The sequence below is a fragment of the Sceloporus occidentalis genome, unplaced genomic scaffold (assembly GCF_023333645.1).
Source record: "Sceloporus occidentalis isolate IW3139 unplaced genomic scaffold, rSceOcc1.0.p SCAF_4, whole genome shotgun sequence".
Lineage (NCBI taxonomy): Eukaryota > Metazoa > Chordata > Lepidosauria > Squamata > Phrynosomatidae > Sceloporus > Sceloporus occidentalis.
Genome location: NW_028316984.1, coordinates 758,625 through 775,054, shown reverse-complemented (window position 1 = coordinate 775,054; position 16,430 = coordinate 758,625). Strand labels below are relative to the sequence as shown.

General features: G+C 42.5%; 1 protein-coding gene across 5 annotated transcripts in view; it reads right to left on the bottom strand.

The window, feature by feature from the left end:
• PCNT (pericentrin) overlaps positions 1–16,430 on the bottom strand; it is a 128,469-nt gene that overhangs the window by 87,819 nt on the left and 24,220 nt on the right. For all 5 annotated transcript variants that reach the window (XM_089519021.1, XM_089519024.1, XM_089519023.1 and 2 more), the window contains 5 exons: positions 13,223–13,487; positions 11,081–11,168; positions 9,994–10,210; positions 3,435–3,667; positions 1,652–2,115 (listed from right to left, as the gene is read on the bottom strand). In XM_089519021.1, the coding sequence (XP_089375147.1) occupies positions 1,652–2,115; positions 3,435–3,667; positions 9,994–10,210; positions 11,081–11,168; positions 13,223–13,487 (1,267 nt within the window). The remainder of the gene's footprint in view (positions 1–1,651; positions 2,116–3,434; positions 3,668–9,993; positions 10,211–11,080; positions 11,169–13,222; positions 13,488–16,430) is intronic.

The following is a 16,430-nucleotide window of genomic DNA, read 5'->3' as shown; positions in this document are numbered from 1 at the left end:
TTTGGCCCCAAACCTGCCATTGACTTATACATGAGGCCGACTTATAGTCAAGTATATATGGTAACTGTCACAAATGTCTGTAGGAGGTATGAAAGTATGGCATTCCTAATCAACAAACATCTTTCTGTTTGACTACAGCAGACAATAACAGATCTAGATAGACTATTTTTGATTTTACATATAAGATATTTTGAAAAATTAATTGTTTTGATTAATACTTATGGACCTAAATAGTTTTTGAGCCAGAGATATTTCATAATTATTTTAGTAACCTTGTTGGTATAGAATACCTTTATTTGATTGCGGATGGTGATTCTAATATAATTTTGGATCCTTGGTATTACAGAAATACACTTCCACCAAGCAAACAATCCATCGTGACAGCTACTTTAGTCATATATGAATGAACATGGTCTATTTGATGTGTGGAAATAGTACAACTAAGAGACAGAGAATGTACCCCTTATGTTCACCATCATTATTTCAGGTTAGATTATTTCTTTATTTCTGCCTCTTTGGTTAGTTATATAAAAACATGTAAAAGTGAACCCTTGCCAGTATCAGACCATACTCTGGTCTGTCTAGAACTGCACTTTTCTAGTGCTCTTAAATCCTTTAGTCTCTGGCGATTTAATGTCCTGCTTTTCAATTATTAATAGTTTATGGCTCAAAGATCAGCAGATCTGATGGAATATTTTAAAATAAATTATTGTACTGCGCCCTTTGGGGAAGGGGTTCAAAGACTGAAGACCCAGCCTCGGCTCCAGCTTTCTCCAGCCGATGGGGCTCCAGCCTCTGCCTTTGAACTGCCCCTGAAGCCAAGCCCAGGGTAAAGGCCTTGCAGGGGGAGAGAGGAAGGAAGGAAGGAAGTGGTGAGAGAGACAGAGAGAAAACAGAAGGAAGGAAGGAAGGAAGGAAGGAGAGAGGGAAAGGGAAAGGAAAGAGGGTGGGCTTCAGTTTAGTTGTCCCCAATGGCAGCATGGCTACGTGCACATGCCACCATTGGCGACAGTACAGTACAGGCTTGCCGTCTGTGGATATTCAAATCTTCCGATGTTAAGTCCATGGATACTGAGGTCCCACTGTACTTCATTGCTAGAAAGACATTTTTTCTCCACTTGTAATCCAATGGATAGATCTAACAACACTTTCAATATTTGAAAGAACGATGTATAGACAAAATATACAAATTAATGTATATGTGGACATTTGGTCAGCTTTCATAGAAATGTACAACTAATACATTTCCCTCCTGTTGCATTTTTATTTTTCTGCTTTTGTCATACTGCAACATTACTGTATGTATCTGAAATCCCTTCTGAATGCAAATAAATTTAAAAATAAAAAGTAACTATCACAAGGCACATACCAGATTGTTAAACTCCTACTCCTGTAATGGAATAGTTTAACTGTATTAAAGATCATTCCAAAATTTTTCAGAGTCCTGAAAATACTATGGTGGGTGTGGAAGAAGCCTACTAGCAAAAGAAATATTTCCTGAATCCTTACTGAAAGTAGAGAGTTCAACCTTCAAGAGTTTTTTTATCTTATTTTAAAAAGAGATGGCCCTGGTAGCTTTTTATATCTGAAGTTGCAAGCAAATGTAATAATAATAATAATAACATTGTGATTAGTACAATAAATTTCAAACCTGTTCTCTGCGTCTTTAAGTTTAACACTGTATTCTTCCTGTAATATTTGTTTAGCTTTTTCTAACTCTTCGGCCATGAGTGTCTTTGAAGTTGTTAATTCACTGTCATATAGAGACAAAGTCTTCTGTGCATTTGCCAAACTATCCTCCAGCTGCTGGACATTATTCTGCTGCTCCTTTAGAGATTTCTCCAGTTCTCCAATTCTAGCAGCCTGCTGATCTTGAAGCCAAGTCATTTCAGCTTCCTGAAGTTCAAACTGCTTTTGCAAGGCTTGCTTCTCACATTTTGCCTTGTTTTCAAGATCTTTATATAACAATGACAATTTCTCATTTTTTATATTCAAGTCCTCCTGCTTCAGTTTCCATTCTTCAGCTTTTGTTTTATGCAAGTGTTCAAGTTCCTGGATCTTTTCTTCATTTCTTATTAATTCAGCTGTATGATCTTCAATTAGTTTCAATTTGATCTATGAATATTAACAAATTAAGATATCAATTATCCTTAATTCTAAACATACAGATTTTTTAATTATGAAAGATCAATCTGTTTTCTTCAATAGTCAGATGTCTAATCTTACACAAATGAGATTAACATGCATAATTCTATAAATATTTACTCAGAAGTAAATCCCACAAGGTTCATTGGGTTTTACCTAGGACTCCCATGTTAACCTGGTTGGCCAAGTTATTTTTCCTGCTCTCTGTTTGGAAGACTGGTAGACCTGAATTATAAACCTTCATTTTAAAAGTTAAACAAGTACATCACTATCTGAGTGAGATGCAGGGGAAGATGTTCAAACACTATTTTGTCCACTGTTTTGTGAGAAACAAGGTTGTCATTGTCTTTCAGCGTGTCAGTGAAGTCTCATACTTGTGACTGACATTGTCACAGATTTATAGATGGCTCTCTCTATCCAGATTCTGCATCCACAGATCCAACCAACCAGGCTTGAAAATATTTTGGGAGGAAATTCCAAGAAGCAAACCTCAGAAGCCTCAGAAAATGCATTGAATGTTGCCTTAGCTAGTAGATGGTTGGGTGAGAGTCAGAAATTAGTAAGGTAAGCGGAATGGAAGTGTAAAGAAGCACAAACATTTATCACCACTTTAACTTACTCCCTACTCACAAGAAAAAGTTTATTGAGAGTTATAGTGACCTAAATGAATATGGCAAATTTCCTGAATTCTGGTCTCCCTCTGCCAAATCCACATGAAACTTTATACTGTTTCTCTTAGATCGGTCGTTACTATTAAAATAGTACAAGTAAGCATAGGCTGAAACACAGGAGCTAAAAAGGGCAACAATTAATGCTGAATTTGCAAAATTACAATGGTAAATTAGAATATAGTCAACCCTTTGTTTTTGCGGGGGATTCGTTCTGCCCCCCCCCCTGCAAAAACAGAGACTCGCACGTATTCAAGCCCCATAGGCCTGAATGGGGCACACCCCATTGAGGATAATGGAGGTCATCCCTCCATGAATAATCAAAAACGTGGATCCTAAGTCTGTGAGAAAGGAGGGGTGACTGCATACAACTGAAATTAGACATGCAAAGTTGAATATGGCAAGTCAGCATCTTAACATGGTGTTTTCCAGCCATGGGAGGAGTGCTGGAAACAAACCAAAATCACTGTATGTAAGGCAAGCCAACCTGCTGCACAAGGCCTACTCCATTTTTATTATACATGTAAAAACACAACTGAACTTAATGATGCTTCCTACGCATCTTTACTTCAGATTATCGAAGTAATTATTATTTCTACTGAAAACCCTATATGAAACTACCTGTTCAAATTCCTCCTTCAAATGCATTTCTTGCAATATGTTTATTTCCTTTAATTCAGCATTTTCTTTCCTCAGCTTTTCTATTTCCTGAGTAGAAATGGAGAGCATCTTTGTTTGAAGATCATTAAGTTTAGCCTTATATTCATTTTCCAGTCCCAAGACGCGTTCAGCTACTTCTGCTTCAACTTGCCACGCAGCATCCTGAGCACTTTGTAGACGAAGTTTAGCAATTTCTGAAAACAATAAAAGTTTGGGGAGGGGGGGGGGTTTGGCACTGAGCCTGAAAATTCCACAAGTATAAAAAAATTCAACTTATGAGACAAAAGGATGTGAAAATGAGAGGTTACTGCAAAGGTTCATTCTTGGATGGTAGGACGAGCAATCCACTCACTAATTAGTTATGCTTTGCATGTCAATGATGCAGCATGCAATGATGCACAATTCTTTTTTTAAGTTGACTGTTGACTCCACTCCCTTTACTGACAGTTTTATTGTAAAGCCTTGTCTATTATATAACCTACTTTTCCATTTCTAACCCAAACCTGCCTCCCCCAAAGTTTTGTTTGGCAGCCATCCATGAAAAAAAACTTTATACTAAGTACCAACTTCTTTTTATCTGGATGGCACAGAGGTGCAATCCACTCACTCATGGTATTTACCCAAGGCATCAACTGCTAGGGTAGGTGAGGCTGCCACAAATCTATCTACCTGCAAACACAGGCTGCCCAAACACTGACTGTGTTGATCTGTACTCATCAGTTTTATAATGTCTCACAAATGTCCTTTCATCCTTGCGCACACCATCCAAAAATGATGATACAGTATATACAGTATTTGGTGCCACTGAACAAGCTGAATCTTGCCACACATTTTTTGGTTTAGGTATCCTTGCATAATCATAATAAAAGAAAAAGAAAAGGTAAAGGTTTCCCTTTTGATGTGATTGTCTAGTCAGGTTTGACTGTAGGGGGCAGTGCTCATCTCCATTATTAAGCCAAGGGAGCCAGCATTGTTGATGATGACTCCATGGGCCATGTGGCCAGCATGACTGAACACAGAGGTACATGGAATGCTGTTACATTCCCACTAAAGTGGTACCTATTTATCTGCTTGCACTTTCACATGCTTTTGAACTGCTAGGTTGGCAGACGCTGGGACTAGTGATGGCAGCTCACTCCATCATGCAGCACTTGGGTCTCCAACTGCTGACCTGGCAACTTTGCAGTCGTCAGAGTTAGTGTTTTAACAACTAAGCCACCACATCCCATTAAAGGAAAATACAGTCGGCCCTTCTTATACACGGATTTTTTATACACGGATTCAAGCATACACGGTTTGAAAATGTTCCCAAAAAGTATAAATTTACCTTGATGTTCCATTTTTTATTAGGGACACCATTTTGCTATGTCATTATATTTAATGGGACTTGAGCATACACGGATTTTGTTATACACGGGGGATCTTGGAACCAAACCCCAGCGTATAACAAGGGTCCACTGTATATGGTTTAATCCATCAAGGAATCATCAACTTAATTGCCCTGTTTCCTAAGCTCTTTGGGTAGAAAGAAATGAATAGTACCTCTGAGTGCCTAATGTGATTTTTTTTATGCGTTCACTACTGGCTTTCTCATATTATGCCATTTCTTCTCAAGAGGATGTTTTAGCTTAGGGCAGAAATTTGATAAATGAGTTGTTTGAGAATTTTTTCTCCTCATGATGCATTTAGGCTTAAATGTCAATTGTGTCAACTTATCTTCCCCAAACCTATGGAAATCTGGATTCACTTACAGTGCTATCAACTCTGAAACTTCAAAATAAACCGATTCACCCCAAAAGAACCGGGGAAAAACAGTGTCTTTTTGACGCGGGTTAAATGGGTCAAAAGCATGCCCCCCCCTTTCCGAATTGCTTCAGCGATTCAAACTAAGTGGGAACCATGCTCTTTTAAACCAGTTCATACCGAATCACAATACGGTTTAAAAGGTAGTGGGAATGAGGCCATGCCGGCCTGCCTGCCTACCCACCTGCCTGGTGCCTGTCATTTGTCTTGCAGCGCTAGCCACAAGATCCAAATAGATGAATTGGCACAAACATAGTGTGAGCCAGATCTGCTATTGAACCAATTCATCAATTCGGATCAGAAACTGAATTAACAGGTAATTATTCGCATTCTTATTCTTTTTTCTTGCTCTTTACTTTCTATATGCAAACTGTTTTTTTCCATTTATGTTTTTATTTTGTAATATATAATTCTAATAACTAGTAAAAACCCCCCGAACATTGGTACTTACCCATGAAACGTTCATTTCCAGCAGACGAGAGTCCTAGCATCCTGGGTTTAGCTCCTCCTATTTGCTCCTGTAGGCAGGGACAATAAACAAAAGACTGGCCCCTATATAGGGAGGAGCTAACCCCCCTGGGCCTCAGTCAATAACAAGCCAAGCAACTAGTAAGATAAATCAAGGAACTGAACTTTAGTAACATCAGCTAAGGGTTAACTAGAACACCTTACAAAAAACTAGTTCAAGAACAAACAAGAACTCAGAAAACCAATCCAGCAACAAGGAGAACAAGGCAGGTCCACCAACAGGCAGGTGGGGTTGGAGGCCGCAGGCAGCACCCGGGTGGACAGGATGTTAGGACCCTCGTCTGCTGGAAATGAACGTATCACAGGTAAGTACCAACATTCGTTTTCCCAGCAGACAGGGTCCTAACCTCCTGTATTCTGGGATTTACAAAAGCCCTCTCGAACTGGGAGGGAAGTGCTGCTAGGAGACTGTGGCCCCCGACACAATCTGTTGGAGGACCCTCCTTACAAATGACGCCTCAGCGGACTGAGACATGTCCAGTTTGTAATGTCTTATGAAGGTCGAAGGCGACTTCCATGTGGCCGCCCTGTAAATGTCTGACACGGAGGCGCTAGTGGCCAGGGCCGCAGAGGTTGATGCACTCCTGGTTGAGTGCGCCATCACCCCCTCGGGTGGAGTGAGATCAAGAGCTCTCTTGAATACAAGACCTAATCCACCAACTCAAGAGTCGAGACTGATACCTTGCATCCCAAAGAGCCTGGAAGAAAGGAAATGAACAATATCTCAGATGATCTTAAGGTTGAAGTCCTCTTAATGTAGATTTTGAGGGCTCTGCGCACATCCAATGTGTGCCAGGTCTTTTCCAAGTTCTTCTTAGGATTGGAGCAGAATGAAGGCAGGACAATGTCCTGTGACACCTGAAAGGCTGAGTTGACCCTAGGCATGAAGGTAGGGTCTGGACAAAGGCACAATAAGTCTGGTCTAAAAATTCTTATAATGAGATGGTCTATAAGGAGGCAGAGGACTCCTCCTCTATGTTGTACAGCTGCATGGCTGTAAAGGAAGCTGGACTTGGCCCAGCAGGAGCTGAAGCTTCCAACTCTGGGGCTATGGGTGCCGCCATTTTGCCGCCCAAAATGGCGGCGCCCATAGCGGCGAAAAGCCGCAATGGGCGGCCGCGGCGGCAGCAGCGGCGGGCCTCTAGGAGGCCCGCTGCCGTCGCCGGGGCCCTCCAGGAGGGCTCTGGCGACGGCAGCGCGCCTCTGGGAGGCCCGTTGCCGTGGCCCTCCAGGAGGGCTCCGGCGACGGCAGGGGGCCTCTGGGTGGCCCTTTGCCGTCGCTGGGGCCCTCCAGGAGGGCTCCGGCGACGGCAGGGGGCCTCTGGGTGGCCCTTTGCCGTCGCTGGGGCCCTCCACGAGGGCTCTGACGGCGGCAGGGGGCCTCTGGGAGGCCCGTTGCCTTCGCTGGGGTCCTCCAGGAGGGCTCTGGCGGCGGCAGCGGGCCCCTGGGAAGCCCGTTGCCTTCGTTGGGGCCTCCAAGAGGGCTCAGACGGCGGCAGCGGGCCCCTGGGAGGCCAGTTGCCATCGCTGGGGCCCTCCAGGAGGGCTCCTGCGACGGCAGCGTGCCCCTGGGAGGCCATTTGCCGTCGCTGGGGCCCTCCAGGAGGGCTCCGACGGAGGCAGCGGGCCCCTGGGAGGCCAGTTGCCGTCGCTGGGGCCCTTCAGGAGGTCTCCTGCGGCGGCGGCGGGCCTCTGGCATCAGGGGCCGGCAAAGACGGGGAGGGCTCCAGCGCTGGGGGTCCCCGCCGGCTCTTTCCCGGCCTCTGACAGGGCCTGGGGCCCCGTCAGGGGCCGGCAAAGAGGAGGTGGCCTGGCCCCTGGGGGTGGAAGCTCCGCCCCCGGAGGTTGGAGGCTCCACCCCGGCACACGGCCCCGCCCCCGGGGGGTGGAAGCTCCACCTCCCCAGCTTCGGCCCCCCAGTTGTCTGAGGGACAGCAACCCGGCTCAAAAAGGTTGCCTACCCCTGCTTTATAGTAACCTGGCTGCATGATAGAAGCTGGCTTGGTCCTCAACTCCCTCCCACTTGCATAGGTACCTGGGAAGGGCAGAGGGGGCTGCTCTGGGACATGGCTCCCCATTTATCTGAGGTATGTCTGGATCCTGAGAAAGGATCACCTTTGATGGAAAGGAGACGCCAAGGGCCCCAACTGTTCTCAAGAGTGCCACAGTTTGGGGCAGCCAAACACAATTGGGGGTGAAGGGAACTCTCCACCCATGATATCCACAAGTGGTTCCCCCTTTTTTGTTGTTGTAATTTTTGGGAACAGGAGGATATGCTCTCTCATAGAATCCTTGGGTTGGAAGAGACCCCAAGGGCCATCTAGTCCAACCCCATTCTGCCATGCACTAACTCTCAATCAAAGCATAACCAATAGATGGCCCTCCAGCCTCTGTTTATAAGTGGGTGGCAGAGGCCATGCTCTCTTGGGGAGGACATGAAGCCATTTTGTGCTTTTTTTGTGGGATGCTCTGTGGCAGCCAAAAAAGACCATTTTAGAGTTGGAAGCTTCAACCCCTGCTGGGCCAAGTTCAGCTTCCTTTACAGCCATGCAGCCGTACAACATAGAGGAGGAGTCCTCTGCCTCCTTATAGACCATCTCATTATAAGAATTCAAAATGAAAGTGCAGGAGCCCTGGCAACACCATCATGTGTTTCCTAGTCTGCAAAAGGATCCCCCACACCTATTGGGGTCCTGGGTGCCATTGGGGTCAGAGATGGGAAGGAAGGGGGAGACCAAGGGTTTATGCCCCATCTGCCCTCCTGGCAGAGTCCCAAACCTTATGCTAGGCATAGAGCCTGCAATGGCCATGGCAGAGGCCTCATGGCAATGCCTGCCCTGAGCGAGGGCATTAGATCTGGCAAAGGTTCTTTGGTGGCTAGAGAGAGAGGGCCCCTGGTACTCACCCTTCTCCTGTGTCTTCTGGCTGGCTTGCCTCTCTCACCTTGGCCGTTTCAGGCTGGGCAGAGGTGATGCAGATAAATCCTTTGCCATGGCTTTTGGCTAGCCTATCCTCTGAACTCTGGCCCAAATGGGCTGAGCAGAGATGCTGAGAAGGGAAATTTCCATGACTTCTGGCCAGTTTCCTCACTGATCCCAGGCCTTAAACAGGCTGGGCAGAGGTGATGCAGAGAAACAGAGACATGGAGGAGATACCCCTCACCATCTCTTCCCACGGCTCCCATGTGCTGCAATGCTGTTTGCAGAAATCTCCTGTGCTCCCACCATGAAAGGGGGCAGCTTTGGAGGAGAGGGAGAGTCATTGGCACAGCCAAGACCTTTCTCCAATCCTGGGAGCCCTTGCCATATTAAGTCTTCTTCATGCTTCCAAGGCTGTAGTAAAGAAGCTGCAGAGCAACAGCAAACACATCCCAATGAGTCTCCCTCTAAAGCCAGCTCCCTCTGTTGAGCTGGCAGACCCTGACCTAGGGAAGCCTGGGTTAAGGATGGCCCTTCACCCATGCTCTCAGGGTCCTCTGCCATAGCCACCACTAAGGAAGGGGGGAAGGGCAGGAGAGAGGAGAAGAAGGGAAGGCCAAGAAAACTCTCAAACCACTTTTGGAGAAAGGAAAAACTTTGCTGGCTCGAAGAGAACATCCTGCTAGGAGCTTAGGCGGGAACAAGACTGGGGCCCAGGGGGGCTAGCTCCTCCCTATATAGGGGCCAGTCTTTTGTTTATTGTCCCTGCCTACAGGAGCAAATAGGAGGAGCTAAACCCAGAATACAGGAGGTTAGGATCCTGTCTGCTGGGAAATAAGTTCTCATATTAAATGTTTAATGACTATTCGTGTCTCCAGCATGTCTTCTCCACCATTACTCAAGCAATCTGCAATAATTTAAAAGCATGGCATGTCAGATACAGATCATTAGCTAAGTGGGCAACGTTTGAGGTTCTAGGGACCTTTGCAGCCACTTGCAGGACCCTCCTGTAGAAAAAAATGGCAAATCATGCCCATAGACCTTCTAGGGGAATGATTTGACATTAAAATATAACATTGTTCTCTGAATGTATAGCCAGATTGCTGATCAAATATGGATCCCAACATGATCCCTGCACTTAAATTCAAAGAGAAGGAAACATTCAAAACACTTGTCATGTCTTAAGTGTAACTACTCAATGTACATCAAAGGGCAACCATCTTTCAGGTAGACGTAATTTTGGCCACAATTCATGAGCAATAACACCTTACCTCTGAGGTGCTCCTCTGAAATTTTGGCACGGAGTTCTTCAAGACCTAAGCAGTGTTTTCTTTTCAATTGCTCAATTTCAGAAGTGTATCTATCTGACAGATCCATCTTCATCTTCACCAGATTCTCTTGATACTCAGATGAGAGAGAATACCTTAACAACTCAACTTCCTTTCTGTGTTTTTCATCCAAATCAAGCTGTAAACAGCTGAGTTCTTCCTAAATGAAACAAGAAGGAGCAATACATATTTAAGCTTTATGAAACTGACTGAGTTTTCTTGTGCATGATACTATAATGTTTAAGCAGTTAACACTTGACAGTTAACATTTGACATATTTATAGAACATATCAAGTAGGTCATGTGTGTCATGTGTCATATTACTAGCAAAAAGATACTTTTTTATAAGCAATGGCTGTTTGACTTTCATAATACTAGAAACTTGTGTGTGTGTGTGTGTGTGTGTGTGTGCGCGCGTGCACCCCACTTAAACTAAAGGAACATTACATTGGCCTTTTCATTCTCCTATACCAGGGGTAGGCAACCTTTTTGAGCCGGGGGCTGGGTTGCTGTCCCTCAGACAACTGGGGGGGCCAAAGCAAATAATAATAATAATAATAATAATAATAATAATAATAAAATAATTTTTAAAAAATTTAAATAAATAAATAAACCAGGACAAATGTAGGACAAAATTTTCAAATGGTGGACACTTTTTTTAAAAAAAGTGGAGGACACGTGAAAAAATTTGCTGATTTTTAAAAAAATGTTAATATAAATGCATGTTTCTGAGGCTTCTATAGACAATTGCCCCTGCGCACAAGAGGCCAAAGGCCCCGGCGGCAGGACTGGGCTGGGGCTGGTCCCAAGGCCTCGCCAGGCCGCATCCGGCCCGCGGGCCGCAGGTTGCCTACCCCTGTCCTATACAGTACATTTAAGTGCTTTTAGCACTTTTATTTTGCTGTTGGTTTGATTATGTACTTCCTATTCATACTTACACAATTGTCATTTTATATTTTTAATATGCTGTCTAATAACCAGGGGACTCTTGTGCAATAGAATCCTTCTGCAGTAAGAACAATAGGTTTACCTTGTGGTGTTCCAGTTGCTGAGCTAGTTGATCAAATAGCTCTCGCCTCTCTTTTTCAGTCGTTTCTTCTAAAAGTGTGGTCGACGGACTGTATGGGGAAGATAGAAGTTTCAAAAAGTAAATGTAAGTATCATTTTTAAAGACAGGAATGCAAAGGCTTAAGCATGACTGACAGTGCAATGAAGCTTAAACATGGGGTTGATTTAAAGCCACAAGTCCACAACCCCCAACTTGAAAAAGCTACAGCCAGATCATGTGTGTGATTCAGTAACATCTACATACACACAAAACCCTACTGACTGAGAGATTAACATTCTTGCCTTGTCTCTAAACTGGAAACCAGTCTGGAAAAAATAAAGAATCTTTTATCAAAAATTTGTAACATGGTTTGGTGCCAAAATTTAACAGGAAACCTCTTTGCGCATATTACTGCCTTGTGAACCAAGGACCAGCAGTGCCACTACCACCATGAAGGTGAACGAGGGTGGATGGAGAGCTCCCTGGAGATCTCCTCTACAATCATCTGGCTCCTTTAATCATGTCCCTTATATAAAATAAAATAGCACAGTATTTATGCAATGCAGAGAGACACGGCTGGAGAGAGCAACTTGGATTTCAGGGTGACCATCAGAGTGCAGGCTGCTCTTTGTGGGTCCTATTATCTGCTGCCTGTCATCAGAAAGTTCACTCTATTTTTCATGTCTTTTTAAAAAAGTATATTTTTTAAAAAGGACTTGTGCTGTAGCTCCAACAGTTTTGGATGTGGGAGGATTTCATATAAGGGAGACTCAACCTGTACCAGTCCAACAGAAACTTTGGCTTTGCAAACAATTTGAATTATTCAAAGTATTTCCCCTGTAAATTAGAAGAAGAAGCCTTTAATCTGTTGATTAAGTTAATTTAAATATCAATTTCCCATTCTGATATAAAACTAAGAATTATCTATTTTTAATTAATTTTACCATGAATTTAGTTTATTCTACAATGAAGTGATTTTAGTCCTAGATAATTTTATCTAATAAAAATAATTTTGAGTCATTTAAAAATAAAGAAATATTATAAAATAGCTTAATGGATTGGGGGGATTTTATTTGTTCATATTTAACATTTTTATTGTAAAGTAAATATATGCTTATAATGAAACAGTTACTAATTTTTACATATTTTAACTTTTCATTTTACATACATTGTCTAATTTATCTGTTAAATTGTTCTTGCCAGATTCATCCCTTGTTCCTTAGGTTATATGTCATATGGATATGCAGGAAGGAAACAAAAAAATGGTTCCCAACTCTTTAGGGTTTACAAATGTGGCCACACTCAAAGTGTTATGGATTACATATCTTGCGGATCTACATATCTTAGTTTCTTAAAGACTAAGAGGTTGAGCTTGTGAACATTACATACACTTGTTACTAAGATGTTTCTGATTCTCATATGGATAAAGGTTGAGTTGGGTAAAAGTAATGCCTTTCTGCTTAGTAATTAAAAAATCAGCACTGCTAGACTTAAGTAGATAATACACAAACATCTCCTAGAAAAGCGAGTCAGAAAGAAAGCTATTGAAGGTACAGTGGGGTCCCCTTATCCATGGACTTTCCACCTGCGGATTTAATATCCGTGGAAAGCAAGCCCCCGGTGTCCCCAATGGAGGTGCATGCATGCGACCACGCTAGTCAGCAAATGCATTGCACCACCAGTAGGAAGATTGGGACTTGAGAGGTCCCGTGTTTTTCGATATCTGTGTGCGCCGGGGTGTGTGTGTGTTGGAATAGGTACCAAGGTCCAAATGCACATACATTTGATAAAAGATACTAGCTTTCTTAATTCTCCAAAATAACATTAGGGACTTTAAAAATGGAAAGAAGGAATATCAAGCTCATCAAATGCTAGTCATCATGGTCAATATAAATTCAATATAAATTCAATTCATCATGTTGGTACTTATGCCAAACATGGCAAAGCTTTGAATAGTGGCTAAAGCCAAGATCACAAGAATTGGAAGGAAGTTTGCCAATCACAACCATCTATCCTGCTTGCCATATCTAAGGACCATCATAAATGCAGAAATATTTCATTGACCATTTAATATCACAATCACCAAAGAAATACAACAGATTAATATTAAATTAAGAACATCACCCATATTCCACATGTTGTTCTTGGCTGTTTTCTATCTCTAACAAGGAGTAATCCTTGACTTCTTCCATTCTCTGATGCAGCATTGCTAATTCTTCTTGGTAGTTTTCTTCAACAGACTTTAATTTCTGTTCAAAATAAACTCTTAATTGTTCCAGTTCATTTTCATGTTCAGTTCTTTTTTTATCCCATTTAAGTTGAAAATCCTTTTTCAGGCATTCTATTTCCTCCATCTGTGATGTGCGAGCAATCAGTTGTTCTTTCAGTTCTGATAGGGGAAATGATGGATATAAGTTTTATCTTCAAATATGTTACTTTAGAAATATAACTTTTCTTTGACTCAATCAAGGAAGCCAAAGCCATGAGTTTGCAAGACTTGAGTAGAGCTGTGAATGACCAGAACTCTTGGCAGTCTCTCATTCATAGGGTTGTCATAAGTCAAAGACAATCTGACGGCACATAACAACAAGAAGTACATCACAATACTCATGCCACTACATTGTTAAACATGTACTTCTATTAGATGTTTTTCTAAATAGAAGTCCAAAGGACACAACAGTGCTTACTTCTAAATAAACAGTGATAAGACTGCACCTGAAGAAGAACACCTCTTCCATTTCAAGTGGTTGATGGGCAGCAACCAGAGTGTCTTATACTGCCCTTAAAAAGAAATTACCAGAACTGCAGTAAACCTATTGCAGTCCAACTGTGTGGCCTGGGAACAAACCTATGAAGTACAGTAATCTGATATAACCTATAGAGCACACCGTATATGGTATAAGATATAAGACAGAAGGCTAGATGTATCTGAATGTGTGTGTATTATTGTGTACCTAGCAGTACCTTGAGTCGGGCCAAAATGCCTAAAATGTAAATAAGATAAGGGAAGAGAACACCGGTGCTTCTAACAATAGTGTGAGATGTGGACAAGAGTAAATTTTCTTGGAGCTGAACTGGCTGAGGCAAGTAGAATGCCAGGCAGCCAAAACTCCTACTGTATCACAGGCAGGATTATGGCTAAGAGCTCTACTTTGCAGGGATATCACAAATGTGGGAACTGTCAGTACCTTTGTTTTATTTAGATTGACGATTGATAGCCTGGGCGAGGCTCAGGAGAGAATAAAAGAAGCCAAGATAGAGCCAGCAGATTAGACTGCCTTTGGTAGTCTGCAACATAAGAACTCTATCCCTCACAATATACAGATGTTCCATACAGGCTTTCACTTTTACAGAATTCTGTCCCTTGTATCATATTCATATTCATTCATATTCATATCTGTTCCTGATTGATTAACTGCCCAAACATGCTGAAAGATAGACTATGCTGGTAAGAGAGAGAGAGAATCTTTACTGTTACCTAGCCTATGTTGAGACAGATATATATCCCATTATAAGTGTAATGGATACTTGCTAGGATGAAATGGGCTCTGTTAAGACTTAAGCTCCTTGAGTATAGTTAAGTCTTAACAGCACCCATTACATCCTAACAAGTACCCATTACACTCTTTGAATGACGGATTAGACTTACAGTGAAGGTGCATTCAGAGATGGCCAGAGGACCAATCCACAACTGATGGGTTTTCCTCATGCCAACCAGGAGTGCAGGAGTTCTAAGTTCTAAATTCTTTTTCTGTTAAATTCTGTTGAATTCTAGCCCTCCTCCTTCAGTTTATTTATAAAGCCTTACTGATATCAAAATTGTATTTCAGCTATTATTTAACTTTTATTATTATATTAAGGGCTGGTGTGGACTGGTCTTCTGGCCATCTCTGAATGCACCTTCACGGTTAGTCTAATTCGTCATTCACAAGATGGCCGGAGGAGCAATTCACGACTGATGGGATACACCCAAGCCCTTTCTCTGGGCGGGACTAATTTATTGATAAAACATACTGTAGAACAATCCTACCAAATGCTGCCTTGGCTGATTGATGTTTATCAACTTTGTAATGAAACTTATGAAAGTTGATGGTTCACTCCATCAGGCAGCTTCACATATCTTTGGAATTGATCCTAATACCAAAAAGGCTGATGTAGTGGCCATAGACCTTGTGGCATGTGCCCAAATGTGTTCTAGTCTCAGTTTCATTTCCCAGTCATAGCATAGTAGGATACAGTGGAACCTCGCCATACGCGGGGGATCTGTTCCGGATCCCGCCACGTATGGCGATTTCCGCCTATGCTCGAGCCCCATTGTAAACAATGGGGCTCGTGCACAGCAGCGCGGAGGTGTGCGGGGCGCAACGGGCGCGCATGGGTCACAATGGGCGCGCGCGCCCATTCAACTGAATGGGATGCGCCGCCCCTTCTGCCCCGCGCACGCCCAGCGGCTTGAGCGCGTACGCTCAAAGCCGCTTAAAAAAAGTCCGCGTATGCGGAGGCCCCACTGTATATGCCTTTATCCACCTGCCAATAATTGTCTTCGATGTTTTTTGCCCAATGTTTCTCGGATTGTATGAAACAAATAAAGATTCTGTTTTTCTAAAAGATCTCATCCTTTTTATATATGCCTTTAGTGCTCTTTATTACATCTAATGCAATGTATGCCATTTTTTTCTCTCCAGATGTTTGGATTAGGACAGAATGTTGGAAGGTAGAGAACCTCTGGAATCATCTTGTGGTTTGGACATTTAGGTGTGAACATTGGATCCAACGTCTCTATTTTACAATAATTAAGATTTACTGATAAAGCTGAATTAGGATTTACTGATTTCCTGGCTGAAGTAATTGCTATTAAAAAAAGCCACCTTATAAGACAACAACCTAAGTGTGGCCTCTGATATAGTTTCAAAAGGTGGTTTTGTGAACCTATTTAGATTTAAGTCCCATGATGGAAAAGACTTTAAAGTTGCTTCTCTTAGGAAATGCTGTACATTTTGTTGAGCAGACAAAGTTGAGCAGAATTGAAAGCATCTACCTGTATTGTACTTTGAACAGGTTATTGAATTTTAAGTATCCCTGCTAATTTTGTCCTGTTTTAAAAGTATATAAGGCAAAGGTTTTGCCAATGTTGATGTATGACTCAGAAATTTGGGGAATCAATAATACAAATATGAAAATTGAAAGAACTCAGAATAAATTCCTGCCATGAGCCACCCCCACCCCTGCCCAAACATTTTTTTTTCTTCTGCAGCCACTCTCAAAATGGCAACAGAAAGAAACAATGTCATCATTTGAAAGATACTGCAGAGGAAAATAGATGTATTTCATC